This window comes from Pholis gunnellus, assembly GCF_910591455.1.
Source record: "Pholis gunnellus genome assembly, chromosome: 9".
NCBI lineage: Eukaryota > Metazoa > Chordata > Actinopteri > Perciformes > Pholidae > Pholis > Pholis gunnellus.
The window spans coordinates 25,651,100-25,669,568 of NC_136535.1; the positions used below are offsets into that span (position 1 = coordinate 25,651,100).

The 18,469-nt window shown below is 40.4% G+C and overlaps 3 protein-coding genes across 3 annotated transcripts in view; 1 reads left to right on the forward strand and 2 right to left on the reverse strand.

The window, feature by feature from the left end:
• Positions 1 to 5,183, reverse strand: part of sorl1 (sortilin-related receptor, L(DLR class) A repeats containing) — a gene marked incomplete at its 5' end in the record, with an annotated part of 53,356 nt that extends 48,173 nt beyond the window's left edge. Inside the window, one exon of the mRNA XM_079166543.1 lies at positions 4,863 to 5,183. Coding sequence (XP_079022669.1) covers positions 4,863 to 5,183 — 321 coding nt within the window. The remainder of the gene's footprint in view (positions 1 to 4,862) is intronic.
• Positions 5,184 to 6,978: 1,795 nt separating this feature from the next.
• tex12 (testis expressed 12) lies at positions 6,979 to 11,780 on the forward strand (the record flags this gene model as incomplete). Its single annotated transcript, XM_079166950.1, has 5 exons — positions 6,979 to 6,997; positions 9,827 to 9,903; positions 10,391 to 10,475; positions 10,788 to 10,839; positions 11,582 to 11,780. The coding sequence occupies 5 exons, from the start codon at positions 6,979 to 6,981 to the stop codon at positions 11,778 to 11,780; spliced, it is 432 nt and encodes a 143-aa protein (XP_079023076.1).
• Positions 11,781 to 12,952: 1,172 nt separating this feature from the next.
• Positions 12,953 to 17,600, reverse strand: bco2b (beta-carotene oxygenase 2b; the record flags this gene model as incomplete). Its single annotated transcript, XM_079166951.1, has 12 exons — positions 12,953 to 13,069; positions 13,839 to 13,949; positions 14,033 to 14,215; positions 14,367 to 14,501; positions 15,303 to 15,470; positions 15,569 to 15,729; positions 16,095 to 16,223; positions 16,311 to 16,413; positions 16,567 to 16,682; positions 16,964 to 17,175; positions 17,278 to 17,476; positions 17,564 to 17,600. 12 exons carry the CDS (start codon positions 17,598 to 17,600, stop codon positions 12,953 to 12,955), a joined length of 1,671 nt encoding a protein of 556 aa, XP_079023077.1.
• Between the last annotated feature and the right edge of the window lie 869 nt (positions 17,601 to 18,469).

Here is an 18,469-nt window from a genome sequence, read left to right on the forward strand (position 1 = left end):
ACACACACACACACACACACACCTTTTCAGGTTAGCTGTCACTGATGGAAGATGCAAAATAAGAAAAAGGATACAAGGACGCAAAGAGCATTTATGTTTCTACAAATATCTAACGTCAGGCTTGTTGTTGTGTGGAGGCACTCAATAAAATAAGTGATAATAATCATATTCATGCACTTCTTTAAGGCTGAACGAGAGGTGAAAATGTCTCGACAGCAGCTGCACAAACTCAACCGCACAAAAACTAATGAAGATGTTTTCATACTGAAACTAAGTGCCCACACACACACACACACACACACACACACACATGCACACACACACACACACACACACACACACACACACACACACACACACACACACACACACACACACACACACACATGCACACACACACACAAACACACACTCTTTAGGGATTTCAGAGCCTTTGATGAGTTTTAAGAAAGGCTTTGAGAATGGGCTCGCAGGCTTTGAGGGTAAAGACGCGCGTCGTGCGTTAACGAGTGTGTTTGGTGGTTTGAGGATGAAGCTGGAGGGAGATCGACGCTGCTGTAAACACGGATCCGACCCCGAGTGATTCACTTTAAGAAGACATTCTGTTGGTTTTTACATTTCCCCTCTATGCACACATGTTCATCACACGCTGTTCTCACACGGTGTTCGTAGCTACACCCGCGCTGTAATCGGTAGATATATCACGAAATAAATTCATAAGTAATCCACATCATCGTGTTTGGGAGGGGAGGTGGGTCAAAACTAAAAAACGATCTTCCACCCGAGATTCTGCTGTTCGTTCCCCGCGTGAAACGAGAAGTCAGCGTCGATTTGTTCGTCACTTAACTTGCGTACTTCAGTAACGTATTTAACTCAGAGATCTTATTCTAAACTCAACTCAAGTAGTTTTGTTGCCTCAACCTAACTAAACATTTCACGATGTTTTATTAAACCTAACTAAGTTGTTTCCTGTGAAGAGAGAAGTTTATTTTGAAAAGACGGTCTGCATGCAACGATCGGAATTTGACACGTGCTGCTGGACTTGGAAAAGTAAAAGAGTAACTTTTTCGTAAGATATCATAACTGTTGTCTGAGGACACGTTGTTTAAAGAACAGGAAAGGAATGAGCAGGAAGACGTACTTTTGGAGGATGTTTTGTAGTTTTTTGTCACGCAAACCAAAGTGTCAACAAGCGGTTTCACCGTCAAGTATCTCCTCCTGTGGGTGAATGTGTGTCAGGTTTGATTTCCTACCACCTTCCTCATAGCTGCAGCTTCAAAGTGACCTTTAAACGGGTCGGGCCATAAATGGAGACCGGAGCAGCCGTCACCAAGTCAACCGATGGACGTCCGGATTGACCTGCTCTGCTTATCGGTCCCGAACAACCACAAACTCAGCTTAATTATCTGCCAAACAGAACAACCGAGGATACAGCCAATAAGACGTTATCATGATGTGTTCACATGTCATCTGTAAAATGTAGTTTTGGTGATAAACTTGAATAAATCCAGTAGTTTTAAGGAGACGTTTTCATATGAAAATAAAACAGATATTAGAGATGAATTATGAGCTGTTTAACTTCCTAACACGAGCTCTAAGAACATTATTATACTTCATTAAACATAATAATGAAGAGATTTATTTTAAATCAATAAAAATACAATCTTTTATTTCCTTATTATTTAAATTGTGTGTTTTTAAGAAGAAGGAAAAACACTAAATGACTAAAACAAAGTCTGCTGTTCTTCCACCAGCTGCTGTTGTTGTTGTTGTTCAGAGACAGCGTCGCTTCTATTTCTGGCCTCCCCGACGTTACAATCACCTCTTAATCATCATGTGCTCGCACTACTGCGGGGTGTAAATAAACAGTGAGGAACCACATGGTGACAATGCACAAATCTGTGACAATAATCAGAGAAAACATATTCTGAGGAGCGATACTCAGAGCAGAATGAGTAGGGATGAGTATTGTTAGGATGTTATAGATACGAGTACTAGTATCAATCTGACCAAGGAAAGTAAAGTCTGCACCAGGCGGGAACCTCTCAAAGCTTCATGTGTTAAAGCTGCATTCTCTCTAATGTCCACCAGGGGGCGACTCCTCTGGTTGTATAGAAGTCTATGAGAAAATGACTCTACTTCTCTCTTGATTTATTACCTCAGTAAACATTGTAAACATGAGTTTATGGTCTCAATCTCTAGTTTCAAGTCTTCTTCAATACAGCATGATGTTCATTTAGTAAATGATGGTCCATTTAGAGTCACACAGACCATAAAGCAGGGGATGCTCTAGGGGCGGGGCTACCTTAGTGATTGACAGGTCTCTACCAGAGACGTATACGGCGTCTCTACGTCACTCCTCCTCAGTCCAGACATGGTCACTTCTGTTTAAAAAAAAACAAGATGGCGATGACCAAAATGCCAAACTCGAGGCTTCATAACATCAGTCCACAAACCAACGAGTCATGATGACTTCTTATATACAGTCTGTGTTTTGCACGAGGAAAGAAATGTGTAGGCTGACTTCATCGCAGTCTTCTAAGAGCCGGTCAGTTACCCACAGATGAGGTCAATGGCTCCATCATTAATTATGCAAACCATTATCTCCAATCATGACGCCTGTTAAAGCTTCATAACAAGTCCAGTCACAAGACTACGAGCAGAGCTGAGGGACCAACACTTGACACGCTAAGTGTTTAAATAACTACCTCTGACGAAACCTGATCCCGGATCAGAGCCTCTCGGGGCTGTTTGCTGTGTTTGGACTGCGGGTGTCACCACACGAGACACAATGACAACAACCCAAACTGTTTGTTTTATTTATTGTCTGAACTATTGTAGCTTTTGCATAAATTATGATCCGTTTACAGGTTCCTTGTCTGGCTCTTGGATTGTAAAGCTTCAAACTAGAGATGTACTTTAGGATTATTGATTCAACCGTATGTTCATTTCTTTGGTTAGTCGATGAATCATTCTTCACAGGTTTCTAGAGAGAGCAGAGTTTTATATTCATACAGTAAAGCTTGTTTTACCAAAGCTCAAAGGTCAGTTTACTGTCCATTCTCATGAAATAGTCACGAGGCAACGAAACCAACAACAGTTAGCTCGAGGCAACGAAAACACCAATAGTCAGGTGGAGGTTGAATTTGGGCCTTTTTTGCTTAAAAATGTAACGAATTATTAGTAGTAGTAAAACTGTCCGACAATAAACTAACCATTCAACTCTTCTTCTATCAATCCTAGAGAAGCTCTGCCCTTTGAGGCGTAGATCCATTGACATTTACAATGTCATCCAATATATTTGTTGTGTTACGAACAGGTTCCCAGACCAGTTTTCAGTCCCGTGAACGTGTTTACAACGACGCCGCCTTCAGTCAAACATGGAGGGGACATATTTACTCAGGCAATCGTGTTTTATTGAGACTGCGGCCGTTTGTCCTGAGGCGCTGCATTACACCTCCAGCCTCGTGTCGTCTTATGAAGCCGGAGGTCAACAGTGTCGGTGCAAGATGTCAGACGACTGGATGAACGGCTGTTTGTGATGAATGACAACGCTATACCAGCACTGACGACTGCACCACCCTCCAGTAATCACACACCTATACCAGCACTGACGACTGCACCACCCTCCAGTAATCACACACCTATACCAGCACTGACGACTGCACCACCCTCCAGTAATCACACACCTGTACCAGCACTGACGACTGCACCACCCTCCAGTAATCACACACCTATATCAGCACTGATGACTGCACCACCCTCCAGTAATCACACACTAACGCTGTGAACCACACAGTCAAAACAGCATGCGTCATATTCGAGAACGACAAGGGGGGACGAGAATAAATGTGACACCACGCCTGGGTTTCCCCTCCAAAAAAAAGGAAGTTAAATTCAACAAAGTACGTTCAAATTTGGCAAATTTTAGAGTCGAGTCTTAAACAGTGGCATAAATATTAGCTTTTAAATTTAGATTTGAGTTAGTGAGGAACCTCTACACCAAACCCTGTTTAAAAAAAACAACTATTTAATTGTTTGCATTATTGAAACGTTTAACATTAAATATATGTTGCAGTAAAATGTTTTCCTAAACTAAACTGTTGCCTCATGCATCACAGATAGATCTATAGATGAAAATGTCCCGGCTCGTTTCCTGTGGGACACTATCTGTCTTTACAACTTGAATTTGCCTTATTTTGAATGACGTTTGGCTGCTTCGTCTGATAAACTGGTATCTTTAACAACAAACTTTTAAATTAAACTTCAGCACGACATCCTGTTGAGACAGCCGGTAAAGAACATGTTTCTCTCCCCACACTTCTGTCCTTTTTTATCTTCTATTCAGAACATCAATTGATAAATCACGTTTTCTAGTTTCCGTGTTTCATCGGCGGACATTCACGCCTGGTAGCACAAAAACAAATACGTTTCCAGAATCCTGAGGGTGTTCTGGTAACTTCGGCGCTGATTTAATCTACGTAGTACGTAAAGAAACCTTACGTTTCTCTGTCATGTTACGTATCAACGTCAGGAGCTGCCTCGGACAGGTACCAGTGACCAACTCGAAGAGTTGACAACATATTCAATGCATGTCTGGTGCGCAGCTAATGAAAATACCACCGAGACGTTTTCGGTGGTGTTCACGAGGCTTCTGGAGGTTAAAACAGCGCATTTTTGCACCTTTTTCTCTCTGCAGGTGCAAAACAAAACACAACACTGGGGCTTGCGTGATCTTCCTTAAAAAAAAGACATCCTTTGCAGCTAAGGGCAGCCTGAGGTGATGCACACATTATGTATGAATGCGAATTCATTTTTTTTTTTTAAAGGTGCGAGTAACCGTCGACATGCGCAGCATTTACCTGTCCGTACACCTTTGGCATGACAGATTCTCCGGGGCTCCGGCGGCTTCGATGTTGCGGATAGGCGCCGTAGTCCGACCCGCTTTCAGAGGCACTCCGAGCGGCCAGAGGCTGCAGAGGAGCCGCTCCTCCTCCTCCTCCATCTCCGTCCGGTAAATCCCTTCTCGCGTCTATCGTGAAGAATCCGGTGTTTTGCGGCAGCGCGTGCAGCCGGAGGGTGGACGACGAGGACGAGGTGACTCCTGCGACCCAGAGGAGCAGAACATACAACGACCACCGAGGAGAGCGCTGCTGCATCTCGCCCGCTCGTGATGTCGCCATGTTTGTGTATGTTTTTGGCTCGTGGATTAGGTAAGACCTGAAGAGCTGGTGCTGCGTTCACGGGCCATAGGAATGCCGGGACCTCTCGGCTGCAAAACGTCTTGACGTCGTCTTACACACACACACACACACACACACACACACACACACACACACACACACACACACACACACACACACAAAGGGCAGTTAACAAGTCTCTGATGCGCAATGAGACAAAAGAACGAGAGAAACACAGTGACGACAACAACAAATCAATAAAAAAATAAAGGAATAACACATACTTATTATCACAGTTAGTTACATTATTATTTGGGAAAACTGAGAAACCTCTCTGGATATTTACTATTAGCAAATGAATTATATTCATAAATTCGTAACAACCCTCAGTTATAATAACACTAATAATGATCACAACAATTTATATAATTGTTATTATCCACATATTATTATTGTTGTTGTTATCATTATTATCTTTATTACCAATTTGCAACATTGCCAACATTGTCCTAATACAGTAAACGTGTTAAAGGGATAGTTATTGGTATAAACAGTATTATTGACATATTGATGTCAAGACCCAGTCAGGCTTCAAGTCTTGCAGAACTGGTCTCAAGTCAGGTCTCAAGTCGTTCAGGTCTCAAGTCGTTCAGGTCTCAAGTCGTTCAGGTCTCTGTATGCTGACCTTTAAACTGGGATGTTATTAAAACATTGTTCTATGAAAGCTGACATCGCGTGTTAACACTGTTAGCTGCAAGCTGCCGGCTCAGCCGTCGCCATGTTGAGAGTCGTGTGGAAGCAATGTGTGAGCTCAGAATTTCATATTTAGCACCTTTAAAGAAGTGTAAGAATTGCCCGCATGGTACATTAAATACTTCATTTATGTCAGTAGAGTCTTCCATCAGTCAAATCAAGTGCTTTATTCTGACACAATAGAATTATTTTATCTACATTGTCTCGACTTGGAGATAATTTCAGTCCACCTCCTCCTCCTCCTCCTCCTCCAGGAGCAGAGCGTCTCCTCTCTGGGAGCCAACACCGACACCACGCTGCTGGAGACCCAGGACGTATTGCTGGACCCGCTGGAGGGAAGGGAGGCACAGGAGAACCAGAACCAGGACTGAGAGGAGCAGACTGTCAGACCTGCTGCAGTAACATGAGAGGTTTTCTAAAGAGACTCTGGTGCTCAGAGACACTACCACTTTAGTCCACAGGGGGCGACAGAGTCAACACTAAAGTATATCAACCTCTTATTATTAAAGAAATGAGTCAAAATGCGTCAATCACAATTTTCTTGGATCCATATTATTTCCTTTCTGAACATTGAATGTAATACAATCTATATGGTATAAACTGTATGACTCTATAGCTATATATTCTGTTTATATGATGGACAATATACAGTCTGTAGACTGTTCTTAACATTCAGGCTCAAACTGTATGTGTCTGTATCATTGTATGTAATACATACTAACGTACATTAAAAAAAGACTTCATCAGCACACTTTCAGTTTATTAAAAAAGTTCTAGACACATACAAATAACTGGTTACATTACGGTAATAATGTCCAATTAAATAACATTTGCAACATTGGCCCACATGTTTTAATAAAGTGAACACTTCCTGAACCCACATTCTGAAGAAATGCGATTTTATTTTACCATCATTTCCTCAGTGTGGTGCTTTTTAACACGACATTTTGACATGTCAGCAGAAAAAAGCATTTAACGGACGTGAGCCGCAACTGTTCAGATTGATCTTTCAATCACCGACTTGAATGCAGCAACATTCTTAATGTGCACCGAGGTTAAAGGTACGAATCAAAATATGTCAGATAACATGACACATATTATTACACACATTGTGAAACACGACCTGTGAGTGAGACAACGTGTGGACGGAAACAGCTTCACAGCTGATGAGAGCAGCTCTGACCCGCCTGGTTTAGAACAGCTGCAAACACAACAATCATAAAAAGCATCTGCTGATGAGTAAAAACAACACTGTGCAAGACTAACACTTCCAGATCCTGCTACAGAATATGTTAGCACCTAGTTTGACCTAATATACTGTGTAAATATATATATATATATATATATATATATATGTGCATATATTAATTAATGCTTACTCCTAAAGAGAACAGAACATGTAATAGGATTATTATGTGTGGAAGCCCATTCCCGCCAGCAAAATAAAATAAAAAATCCACCCAAAAAATAAATAATATATATATATCCACCCAGAAAAAAAAAAGAAAAAAGATTGATGTTTTATTTTTTTTGCTAGCAAAAGAGTTTAGAAGTGCGCATGCGCTTCAGTGACGATCTCCTCACAGGTCCCTTCATCCCCTCGCCAGTCTTTCCATGAAAACGACATGCAATTCTACATATTAATACTTACAATGATATATAACATCTAACATTTACAAAAGTCACCAGTAATAGTTACCTTGTGTAGAATTGCATGTCGTATTTTTTCCGGCAAAAAAAAAAATCATAATCTTTTTTTTTTTTTAAACTTTTTTCCGGAACAAATAAGACATTAAAAAAAAAAAAAAAAAAAAATCTTTTATTTTTTTCTGGGATATATATATATAATTTTTGGGGGGTGGATTTTATTTTATTTTATTTTTTTCGGGTGGATTTTTTATTTTATTTTGCTGGCAGGAATGGGCTTCCATAATTATGACAACAAGCCCTGAAATCACACCAGTTTTAGTCTCAGTGAGGCTAAACTCACGTCAGCGGTTGAAATTAGACAAATACAGTTTTTCAAAGTTAAAGTCAGTTCAGGACTAAACTCTTTCTCTGCCTCATTAAACCTGCAGCTCAGCTGAATAAAAAAACACACAAAGAGGGAATTTCATTCTGAAATTGGCTTCGGATAAAGTTTTAAAGACGTGTTCGTTCAGAACAGGACTGAGGATTTTGTCCCCGATCACTGATATTGATGAATTGATTGTGAACGGATCTCTTCATGAATACTATGAACAGGAGGGACGATAATAATGTGAGTAAGACCTGCAGAACATGACTATTGATTCGAGACAGACTTAAGAAATTCAGATACATTAATGCTAAAAATATGAATATGTGTGAAGATACTAAACCTGTCTTCTTTATTTATATTTATTTAAACTTGCATGACACATCCTTGATCACTTGTAAATTGACTTTCTTTGGTTTATGTTGGTGGAATAATCCACTTTGTCACCACCGGGCTGCAGCATTGATCTGCAGTTAAACCAGCAACGTCAGCAGCTTCATCCGTCACTCCGCTCACAGTGCGGCTGTAATCTTCCTCTGTGTTTAATCCCATTGATTCAATCCGCCCGGGCTGTGTGAGGGGATTCCAAGACGTGCACCCTGACAGCAAGTTTGTGTTATTCTCATTCAAGTTTGTGTTATTCTCATTCAAAATGTGTTATTGCTCATGTGCAATAAAACGTGTTAATCCACATGTGAGAGAGGATCCGTCCGAGCTGCTCCGGACTGGAATAATGTGTTTAAAAAGTGCAGCTTTAAAAACAATGCTGCCACCATGAGCAAAATAATATTTGCCTACATTTCTTGTTACAGTGAGATAAGACGTTTTTAATTAATATACATTTTTACAAATAAAGTGTGTATGATGAGTATTTATTTTTAAAATAAAAGCTAAATGAATGTCTTATCTTACAGAGACATACACGTGTTCTTCAATACTTTAGAAATATATTTATAGAAATATATTTTCTCCCTTTAACATGCAGAACTAAGCGACCAGAATTTCCGAGGACCCGTGAATGCAGCATTTGCCGTTATTTTGACCTAAAGTAAAAATAATCGATAATCACCTGATGAGTGAAAATATTTAGTTATGAAATAACAGTTAACAGCTAATCTGTTTAATGATCATATGAAACATCCAACTCTTCAACTCACACCGTGTAAGTAGAGCTTTATAGATCCTGGTTCATATGTAGCTAACAGCTAACGTTAGCTAACATTAGCTCACAGCTAACATTAGCTAACCTTCAGCTTGTTGTTGACTAGTGTTAGTTAAACTAAAGACAGTTTAGCTCCAGTTAGTTCTCACCTGCGTTATTTATTGGAGCTGGTGTTGGTGTTCACTTTATTCAGAACTGGTTAAATGTTATTTCTGCCTCTCATTTAGTTTTCAAGTATAGTTTATAGTTTGTTAAACTAAAGTTAACAGCTGACTAAGCTAAGTTAGCTTAGTTCTGAGCTAACTAAACTAAGTCAAACTATAATAAACAGCTAGCTAACTAAGCTAATTTAAACTATGATTAACAGCTAATTAAGCTAAGTTAAACTATAATAAACAGCTAGCTAACTAAGCTAAATTAAACTATGATTAACAGCTAACTAAGCTAAGTTAAACTATGATTAACAGCTAACTAAGCTAAGTGAAACTATAATAAACAGCTAGCTAATTAAGCTTATATAAACTGATTAACAGCTAACTAAGCTAAGTTAAACTATGATTAACAGCTAACTAAGCTAAGTTAAACTATGATTAACAGCTAACTAAGCTAAGTTAGCTTACTGTAGCTCTCTTTGGTTGTATTGTGAGACAAATAAACCTTTGTGATTAACAGACTACCAGTAATTAAAATGTCTTATTTTCACATTTGCAGAAACATTACGTATAAAAGAAGCAGTGTCGATGGCAGAAATGATTCCACTAATATTAAACAAGAGGCCAGCGAACAAGGTAAGAAAAGCTTTCCTGAGGAAAACTATTCATTTACAAAATATATACTTTTTATTTTAGTGGTTAGCAGTATGTGGGAATGTGTGCCAGAGTCCCTCTAATTAATACAACAATATTTATAATAATTAAAGTATTTTTTGTGCTGGATTAGATTTTTAGATTCTGGGGCTGCAACTAACAATTATTTTAATTGTTGATTAATCTGTGGATTATTTTCTTGATTAATCTAAAAATGGTTTGATCTATAAAATGTCGGTTTACTGTCATAGAAGAGTAGAGAAACTAGTAAATATTCACGTTTAAGAAGCTGGCATCAGATGATTTAGACTTTTAATTCCCTTCCCAATCAATCAATTATATAGAATAGTTCGGGATTAATTTAACGATAAGACGACTAACTGATTAATCGTTGCAGCGCGTACGTACTGCTTTAATGCAGCCAGACTCTCCCTCATTGTAATAGACAGAATGTACTCCTGCAAATCAGGAAAAGTCTCCGCCGAAGAAGAGAAAGTCTTCCTCTGCGCCGTCCGCTGTGGAGTCAGCAGACGTGTTCGAGGCAACAGCTGCAGGTATGAGGTACACGTTACTGCTGTGGTTGTGTTGGCAAATTACAACTGTTTAATATAATAAAAAGAAAAGAAAGCAAACAGGAAGTCAGAGTTCAGTGACCCATCAACTAAAGAGGAACAGGAAATGTGATAAGTGTTTTGTAAACAACTTCTGTGAATTGAAAAGCGTGTTTCAAAAGTGCATTAAAGGAGTCATCGTCCTGTTCACAGACCACATCAAAGCTTGAAGTATGAAGTAAACACTGTTAGTTTTTATTGTCAATTAAGATATATTTTTTTAATCTGCTGTTGTTTTGCTCTTCTCTGTTACAGATGCAACCAGAGACGTCAGCGCGCTGTTTTCTAAATTTGCTGAAGTGTTAAGGTCGGTCGTATTTCAACAACTCGTTTACATTTTTACACGGTTGTGATCCGTAGTCGCTCGATTACTCGTGATTGTCCGTTCTAGTGAAAACCTTGAGAAAACTCTGCTCACAGAAGTAAAAAGTCATCTCAACGAAAGACAGAGTTCATAGAGAGGATATGGGCTAAACTCCAACTATGAATTGCACAGTTTGCCACAAGGCGGATACAAATCAGTCGACTCATTTTAGTATTTGAACCCGGTTCTCACACGGCGGTTGAAGCTATTTCCTGCTACGCTGTAGTTCGTAGGTATCCCACGAAATCAATTTGTGTGTAATCCACGTAATCATGAACCAGGAAGTATGAAGACCACAAAAATGGGCCCAACAAAGACCGTTGTGTGTTCCCCGTGTGAAACTAGAAGTCTACGTTGATTTATTTCTTAAATAATCACACTTCAGTAGTTATTTTAACCCAAAACACAATCTTTTCCTAAACCTAATGAGGACGTTTTGTTCCCTAAACATAACTACGTCATTTTCTGTAAAGACAGAAGTTTATTTTGAAAAGACTGTATTCATGTAACGAGCAGCGATTGACTCGTGTTGCTGGACTTTTAGGAAAACACAAAATATGTGGAGGAACCTTTTTTCGTAAGATATCATACAAACCGTTTTATGAGGATGCGTTGGAAACATTCAAGGTCCCAGAGGATGAACCCAAATGACTTTTTTCATTTAAGTGCCATAAACAATTCACACACACACACACACACACACACTTGTTTTGAAGTCCTTGTTTGTGGTTGTTTGCAGTGAGATCGCTGCAGCAGACACCGACCAGATGAAGGAGCTGGAGAGCATTCTGACCGAGGCTCAGAGCCTCGAGTCGCATCTGAAGGAGAACAAGAAGCGCCTGAGACAAACGCTGTCTCAGATCTTTGACAAGCTGCACGAATAGCTGATTTATTGTTCCACAGTTCATATTAACTAATGAGAGACACTAATATATGTTAACTGTTATGAGTTTTAGTAAAGAAAAACTGCAAAAGAAACGTACATTTTGTGATTATTTTTTCCTTTAGCAGAAATGTTTGTATTACTGTTTATAGAGAAATAAAGTGCCCATGAAGTAAGACAGACTTCTACATGTTGTCATTGTTTAAAGCTACACACACACCAAATATAAAAAAACGAAAAAGAAGGAATTAAAAAGAAACGTTAAGAGTCGTCACACTTCCACGTCTCTTCTCACACTTCTCGTGTTTAAAAAAAGCAGTTTTAAGACAAACGTCCGACCAGCAGAGGGAGCAAGTGCACCACACTGAGTTTCATAAACATGTAGACGAAAACAATTCATGAGGAATATTTACAACTTGTAATAATTATTGATTTCAGTGTTTCTATAGAATAATGTAAGTATGTATAGTATTCCAAATCCATCAATGCAATGTTAATATTTTACACTGGAAAGTTTATCTGACTTGTGTTATATAATATCTACCTTCAGTTAACAAGCACACATTATATATATATATATATATTTATATATATATATATTATTATTACTACTACAAGGAGAAAAGAATAAGTGCACACAGACGGGATGTTTAAGTGAAGTTTTGTTTATTTAATGTTTCATACAATGCATTTAAAAACTGTACATTTTAACCCGAGTCACACAGAAGTCATTCATTAATCATTTAACTGTATTAACATCTTCTTTCTCCAACATGTAGGCGCTGAGCCCAAAGCTTTACGTTCTCTTTATCAGGTCGTCGTTATCAGGACGCCATAAAGATTCGCTGAACTTCAACTGAACCTTTTCTCTGTTCTTTAAAATATATTTATTGCAATATTCTCTATTTCAGCAGCCCTCATCTTAACACGTATTTTAATTGTTCAAAACAACGGTGTATACGTATACAAAGAACAACGAACATCTTCAATAACACAGTTACAATATGTGAATAAACTCTTTTTTATACATTCATAGCTGTGAAGTAAAAAGAAAGTGTCCGCTGAATGACCTCTATTCACCTGTGCGATGAGACAAAGAACAACTCAGACGATATTTACATACATTTACAACTTCATTCCAATCCGTGTTCTTTAACTTTGGATTCTGCACGTTTACGCCGTGGCGTGGAACGTGCCGTGGAACCCGTAGGGGATGTTGACGGGCACTGCGGCCCGGCCCAGCTCCTCAAACGTCTTGGCATCTAAAACCAGCAGGAACGTGCTCTTGTCCTGCAAAAATAATTCAGATTTTACATCACTGTTCATATATTTGAGCATTAAAAAATCTCACTCACTCTCAAATCCCACAATTTCCTCCCAACTTAGTGTGTTGAACCAACAGTGAGCTCAGAGGAAATGTGGGGATTTTGGATCCTCCTAACAAAATCATATCTGTATGTCTTTAAGGGTATATAGAGGTGAAGTCCCGCCCCTTTCCGGTGTCACTCATGGGACCTTATTTCGGAAAAATATATGTACGAAAGACAAGTTTTTAATTGTGCTATGAATAACACATGTTTGTCAATTTAAAAGATGATTTGGCTCGTTAAGAAAGTCTCAGTTTGGCGTATTAACATTTAGTTTTGTGTGAAATCGCTCAGTGAGCTTCACACAATGTACGACCACCAACATGGCCGTTAGCTTGGCTTGTTAGCTAGCTAGCTAACTAACTTAGCTATGTTCCAAATGTAGCGTTATCTTAGCTGAAGAATGAACAAGACCCGACCCAATTAAGCCACATTTGGGTGTTTATTCTGTCTAATAACTTTCTTTACGTGCAAAAATTATCTTTTGAATTGACAAACATCATATGTGTCTTTCATGGCACAATTCAAACAGGATAAAACATTTGTTTCTCGCCATCAAAAATAAGGTTCCTTGGCGGTCGACCGTAAAAGGGGCGGGGCTTGTGATTAAAAAGCCAGTCTAAACGTGTAAGCGTTGTTGCCGTTACGAAATGAGAAATTGATGTACGTATTTTTGGCTGAGCACGACCAACCTTGTTGGGCGTGATGACCACGGACATGACGACGCCATCGTCCTCCTCTGTGGCATTAGGGGACGGCACGAAGACCGGCTCGGAGGGATAAAGACCGGGTTCTTCCCACACCTGTGACAAAATACGGGGGTTTACATCTGAAAACCTGTAACGTCTGTAACATATATCGGGGAGAGAAATAGAATCAAACTCACCTTCATTTGTTTCCCGTTGATGTCCATCTTGATCAGCGTGTCTCCAACAAGATGTCTGAAGCCACAGCCGTAGAAGTAGCGGTAGGGATGGGTGTTGTACTTGCCGTAGTTGATCTGAGGGAACTCCAGACCTCCGTATTGATGCAGATCCTCTCCGTGGAGGTCCTCGTGGGTACAGAAGACCTGTACGGAGGGAAAAATAGCACTTTAACCGTGGTGAAATGAAATCAAAGGGCATTTGAAATTTGGATTAAAAGGTTGGGAAGAAATAAGTTTCCTGTCTTTGGTTATTCTAACAATTATAAATAGATGTAAAATCCCATTGGCTGCCTACCTTGTTCTTGGCGATTCTTATGGAAGTGGCCGTGCTGCCGGGTGGGTTCAGGTTACTGCCGTAGCGCGTCTCTTGGTCCACATTTAGAGGCAGAACGAAGCGCCGTGGGAAGACTCTACACATGGTGTTATACACCTGATGGGGAAATAGGAACATCTTCTTTTAGCCTCAACAAAGCCAACTATATGTTCATCCAAAACCAAAAAGCAACCAAAGCACTCCACTTACAGAGTATCTAAACCCCCTAAACCACCTTCTTTAAGATGAAAACTGATGTCTATGTGTATATTAGTGGTGTTGTTGATGGATTCTGGTCCTAATCTTGACATTTTAGAGCAAAGTATTTGAATTCAACTGTTACATGGAGGCAACTCTCGTCACCAATCAACTCCCCCCTCCTATAAAGCTAACAGCTCCTCTGTAGGCTGTGGAGAGAGAAGTATTAACCGCTTTCATGGACGGTAAATTAAAATCAGTAAAGTCAAATACAACCTAACGTTTGGACAAACCGTGGATTGTACAACTTGTAGGTTATGGGCTATGGCAACGGCGGGTCGAGATGGAAGCTAAGCTAACCCAGCTAGGACCTGAGGCTACTCCACTACCCAGCATGCTACTGGGTAGGATGAAAGACCTGGATCCATAGTGGTCCAGGATCAAGCTGCATCAAGCTACACTTTTTTCCTCATGTTGAGTGTTTAGTGTGAAGATGTCGGCCATATTATCTGAACCTGAGAATTGTTTCTGTTGATGCCGTTTACGTTCCTCATGATGCTTATTCATAAAATGCACTACAGGAATGTTCTACTGTTTTTGTTTTGTTTGTCATGTGTTTGTTGTGTTACAAATGAGCTACAACTGAATTTCGTTGTGCATCCCTGTGCTGCATAATGACACTAACTGATCCTTGAATCCTTCACTTATTAACCTGCTTACCTCATCGAGGTCGTCTCCAGACTTGCGCAGATTTTGGACGTTGTAGTTATTGATCGCTTGGCCGTCGTCCGAAGCGCACATGTCTACGACCAAGAAGCCGTCCTCCTCGTACGCGTTTATCTGGTGGAACGTCGACAGCGGCTTGGCGACGTACTGGACGGCGCTCACCTGAAACACAAGGATCGGAAAACAGAAGAATTAGAGCGTGGTGAATAGACCTCGGAGGGGGGGGGGAGAACTCAAAAGGTCCACGTTGGGAGACTCACCACTCCGGTCTGCTTGTGGATCAGGTGGAAGATGGTGTTGTGCTTCGGGTCCCAGAATACGCCGTCGCTGATGCTTTTCCCCCTCAGCTTTCCGGTCACAATCTTCAACAGGTCCATCTTGATGGGCTGCTCGATGAACACCACGTAGTTCTCGGACATCGCTATAAAGGATTTAGAAGATTATATTAGTTATTTTACTCAAAACTCTGGAAAGGATGATTCAGCTGTAACTGGCGTTGTGGACGTGGAGCCAACACATAGGTCTTTCATTCCTAAAATCTAAATCTGTTAACCTCTATTAATAACTATTACCAAGCAGAACGTGTGAAAACATGCTTCTCAAATAGAAAGATTTGGTGTAAAGTGAACACTTTGGACTTGTGGTCGGACCAAACAAGAATTCACCGATCCCGAACCGGCCATACCGAACCAGTGCATCCTCACAGGAACACACACCTGAGGACTGAATCTACCTTCTTTAAACGGCTCTAAAGCTTTGATTCAAACACTTATTTTTGGGACTCACCGAAGCTGTGGTAGTAGGACGGTTTGCTCTTGTCCACCGCGGGAATCGAACACAGCACCGTGGCTCCCTCCAGGGTGTCCTCTGCGGTCGTCTTGGTCGGCGGCACTCTGATGATGTTGTAGTTCGATCCTGTCGAGATAGAATTAGTGTTGTTAGTTTGTACATTGAAGACGATACAACAGGCATTTTTGGGTGTTTGTTTTCCTTTTGACGTACCTTTAGCGCCGTATGAGTTCCCCATGTTGTACGTCGTTCCATCGGGCTCGGTGTGAGGGTGTGCGGTCGCTCCGTTCACTGCAATGAATTTGCTCCAGTCCACCTAATAGGTACAAATACACGAGCACAAATACATTAACTCTTTTATCATACAACAGTGACAGTGATATAAGCATGTATAGGTCAATAAAACGGACCTACACATTGTGACTGCAGGTTTATCGGCTACAACCAGCGTTGAAAACCACGGTGTTACCTTTTGAGTGGTCTCCAGGGTCTCGGGGTCCACCTTGTGCATGATGTTGGTCTCTGTGCTGACGTAATAATCGCCTTTGTAGGTCACAAAGCTCACGTTGGCGTTATCTGTGGACTCTAGAGGGGGGGAGAAGCAAAAAGTTGACGACAGCCGAGACAACCACGACAACAACTCTTTTTTATTTTTTACTTTCGTATCTTTTTTTTACTTAAAAATAGACGGAATCAGGGAATAAACATACACATTTGGTCAAATTAAACAACAAAGCATCAACACATCAACTCATATATCCTAAATAAAATGGTAAAATAAAGGTTAAATAAAATAAAGGTTGCATTCAAATATCCGCTGCTTTAGAAGTTCCTGTTCATGCGGTTTGATCGTAAAAATGACTCACTTGGTAATTCAAATCTGGACAGGAAGCGCTGGAAGAAGTTCTTGCAAGGGTCCGGCATGGTGACCGTGCCGAACTCCGACACCGCGATGCGGTTGTGCTCGTTGTTGGCCTTGAAGCTGTCGCTGGACAGGAAGCGGCTCTTGTAGCTCACCTGTCCGCCGGATATCTTGAACTGGTGCAGGAGAGCCATGCCGTCGAACCAGTGGTTGAACCTGACCACGTTCGGAGGGCGGGAAAAAAGGGAAAAGTCAGCTTTTGGGGATGCAGTCAACGCGTGTTCTATTTAAAAAGAGGCATCGAGGAGATATACTCACTTGTGGTTTCCGATCTCGAACTTCCCGGGCCCGTTCCTCAAGAAGCTTCCTTCGATCCATTCGGGGATTTCTCCGGTGATGTCGGTGCTGATGGACTCGGGGGTGTCCTCCACCGAGCTCACGATCTTCTCGATGCACGGCAGGCCGTGCACGTCCGTGAAGCGGTTGATGATCTTCCTTGACTTGGATTTTTTGAGTGCTACAGAAGAAAAAAAAGTCACATTTTCAGAACAAGACAATAATAGATGAGAAGTATAAATATTTTTTTGCAGAATCAGACGTTTACCTGGAGCATTGTTCTGTTTGTGGTTGATGGTGTACATGGCTGCAGCTCTGTCTCTCTCTGACTGTGAAGTCCTTCTCCAACACCGGCTCAGCTTTATACTGTCCTCCGCCTGTGACCCCCCTCCCCTTAGAAATCAGCCAGATAAGTTGATTTCACGGTTATATAATCCTCTACAAACAGAAGCACGTTGTACTCATGAGATGATACAAGTAACTTATTCACAGAGATAATTACGTGATCTAAACTTAAGTATTCCATCTTATTTTTAGCCCAACCAGGACGTTTTTCCCAAACCTAATTTTAGTTTGTATTATAACATCCTGACACAAAAGATACTTTCAATTTAAACACATTAGTTTAAAGTTAAAAATTGTGCGTCCATGTACACGAATCACCAGATAACGTTTTCTCATTTAGCCACTTGTTAGCAACCGCCTTTTATAAAGACACGTAAAAGCTTTTTAAAGTCACAACACGCGTATTTACGGACGTGTTTTATGTCATAGAACTACATTTTAAGAATCTCTTGAGCTTGAGTTAACCACAGGCCTCATTTCAGGCATTCAACCAAAAACACATTCAAAAAAACACACTGAAGAGAACTGTGAGTGTAACAATGCCGACTCATTTCCAGGTTTTAGGACCTATTCCTCAATAAGCGGATGATAAATATAACCATTATCTTCTTTATTTCTGCATATAACCATCTAGTTGACATTTGTATATTTGTGTCATTAGTTTCAAGGAGAAAAATGACTCTTTTGAACCCGTCATAGATTTAAATGTGCAAGCAGCACCAGCTCCAGGTAGCCAGAGGAAAGCAGACGGACGACTGTGAAGCAAAGGATCATGGGAGGAAAGTTTATGTAGTTTTAAAAGAGCCAAAATGAGCATAATGACTACTGT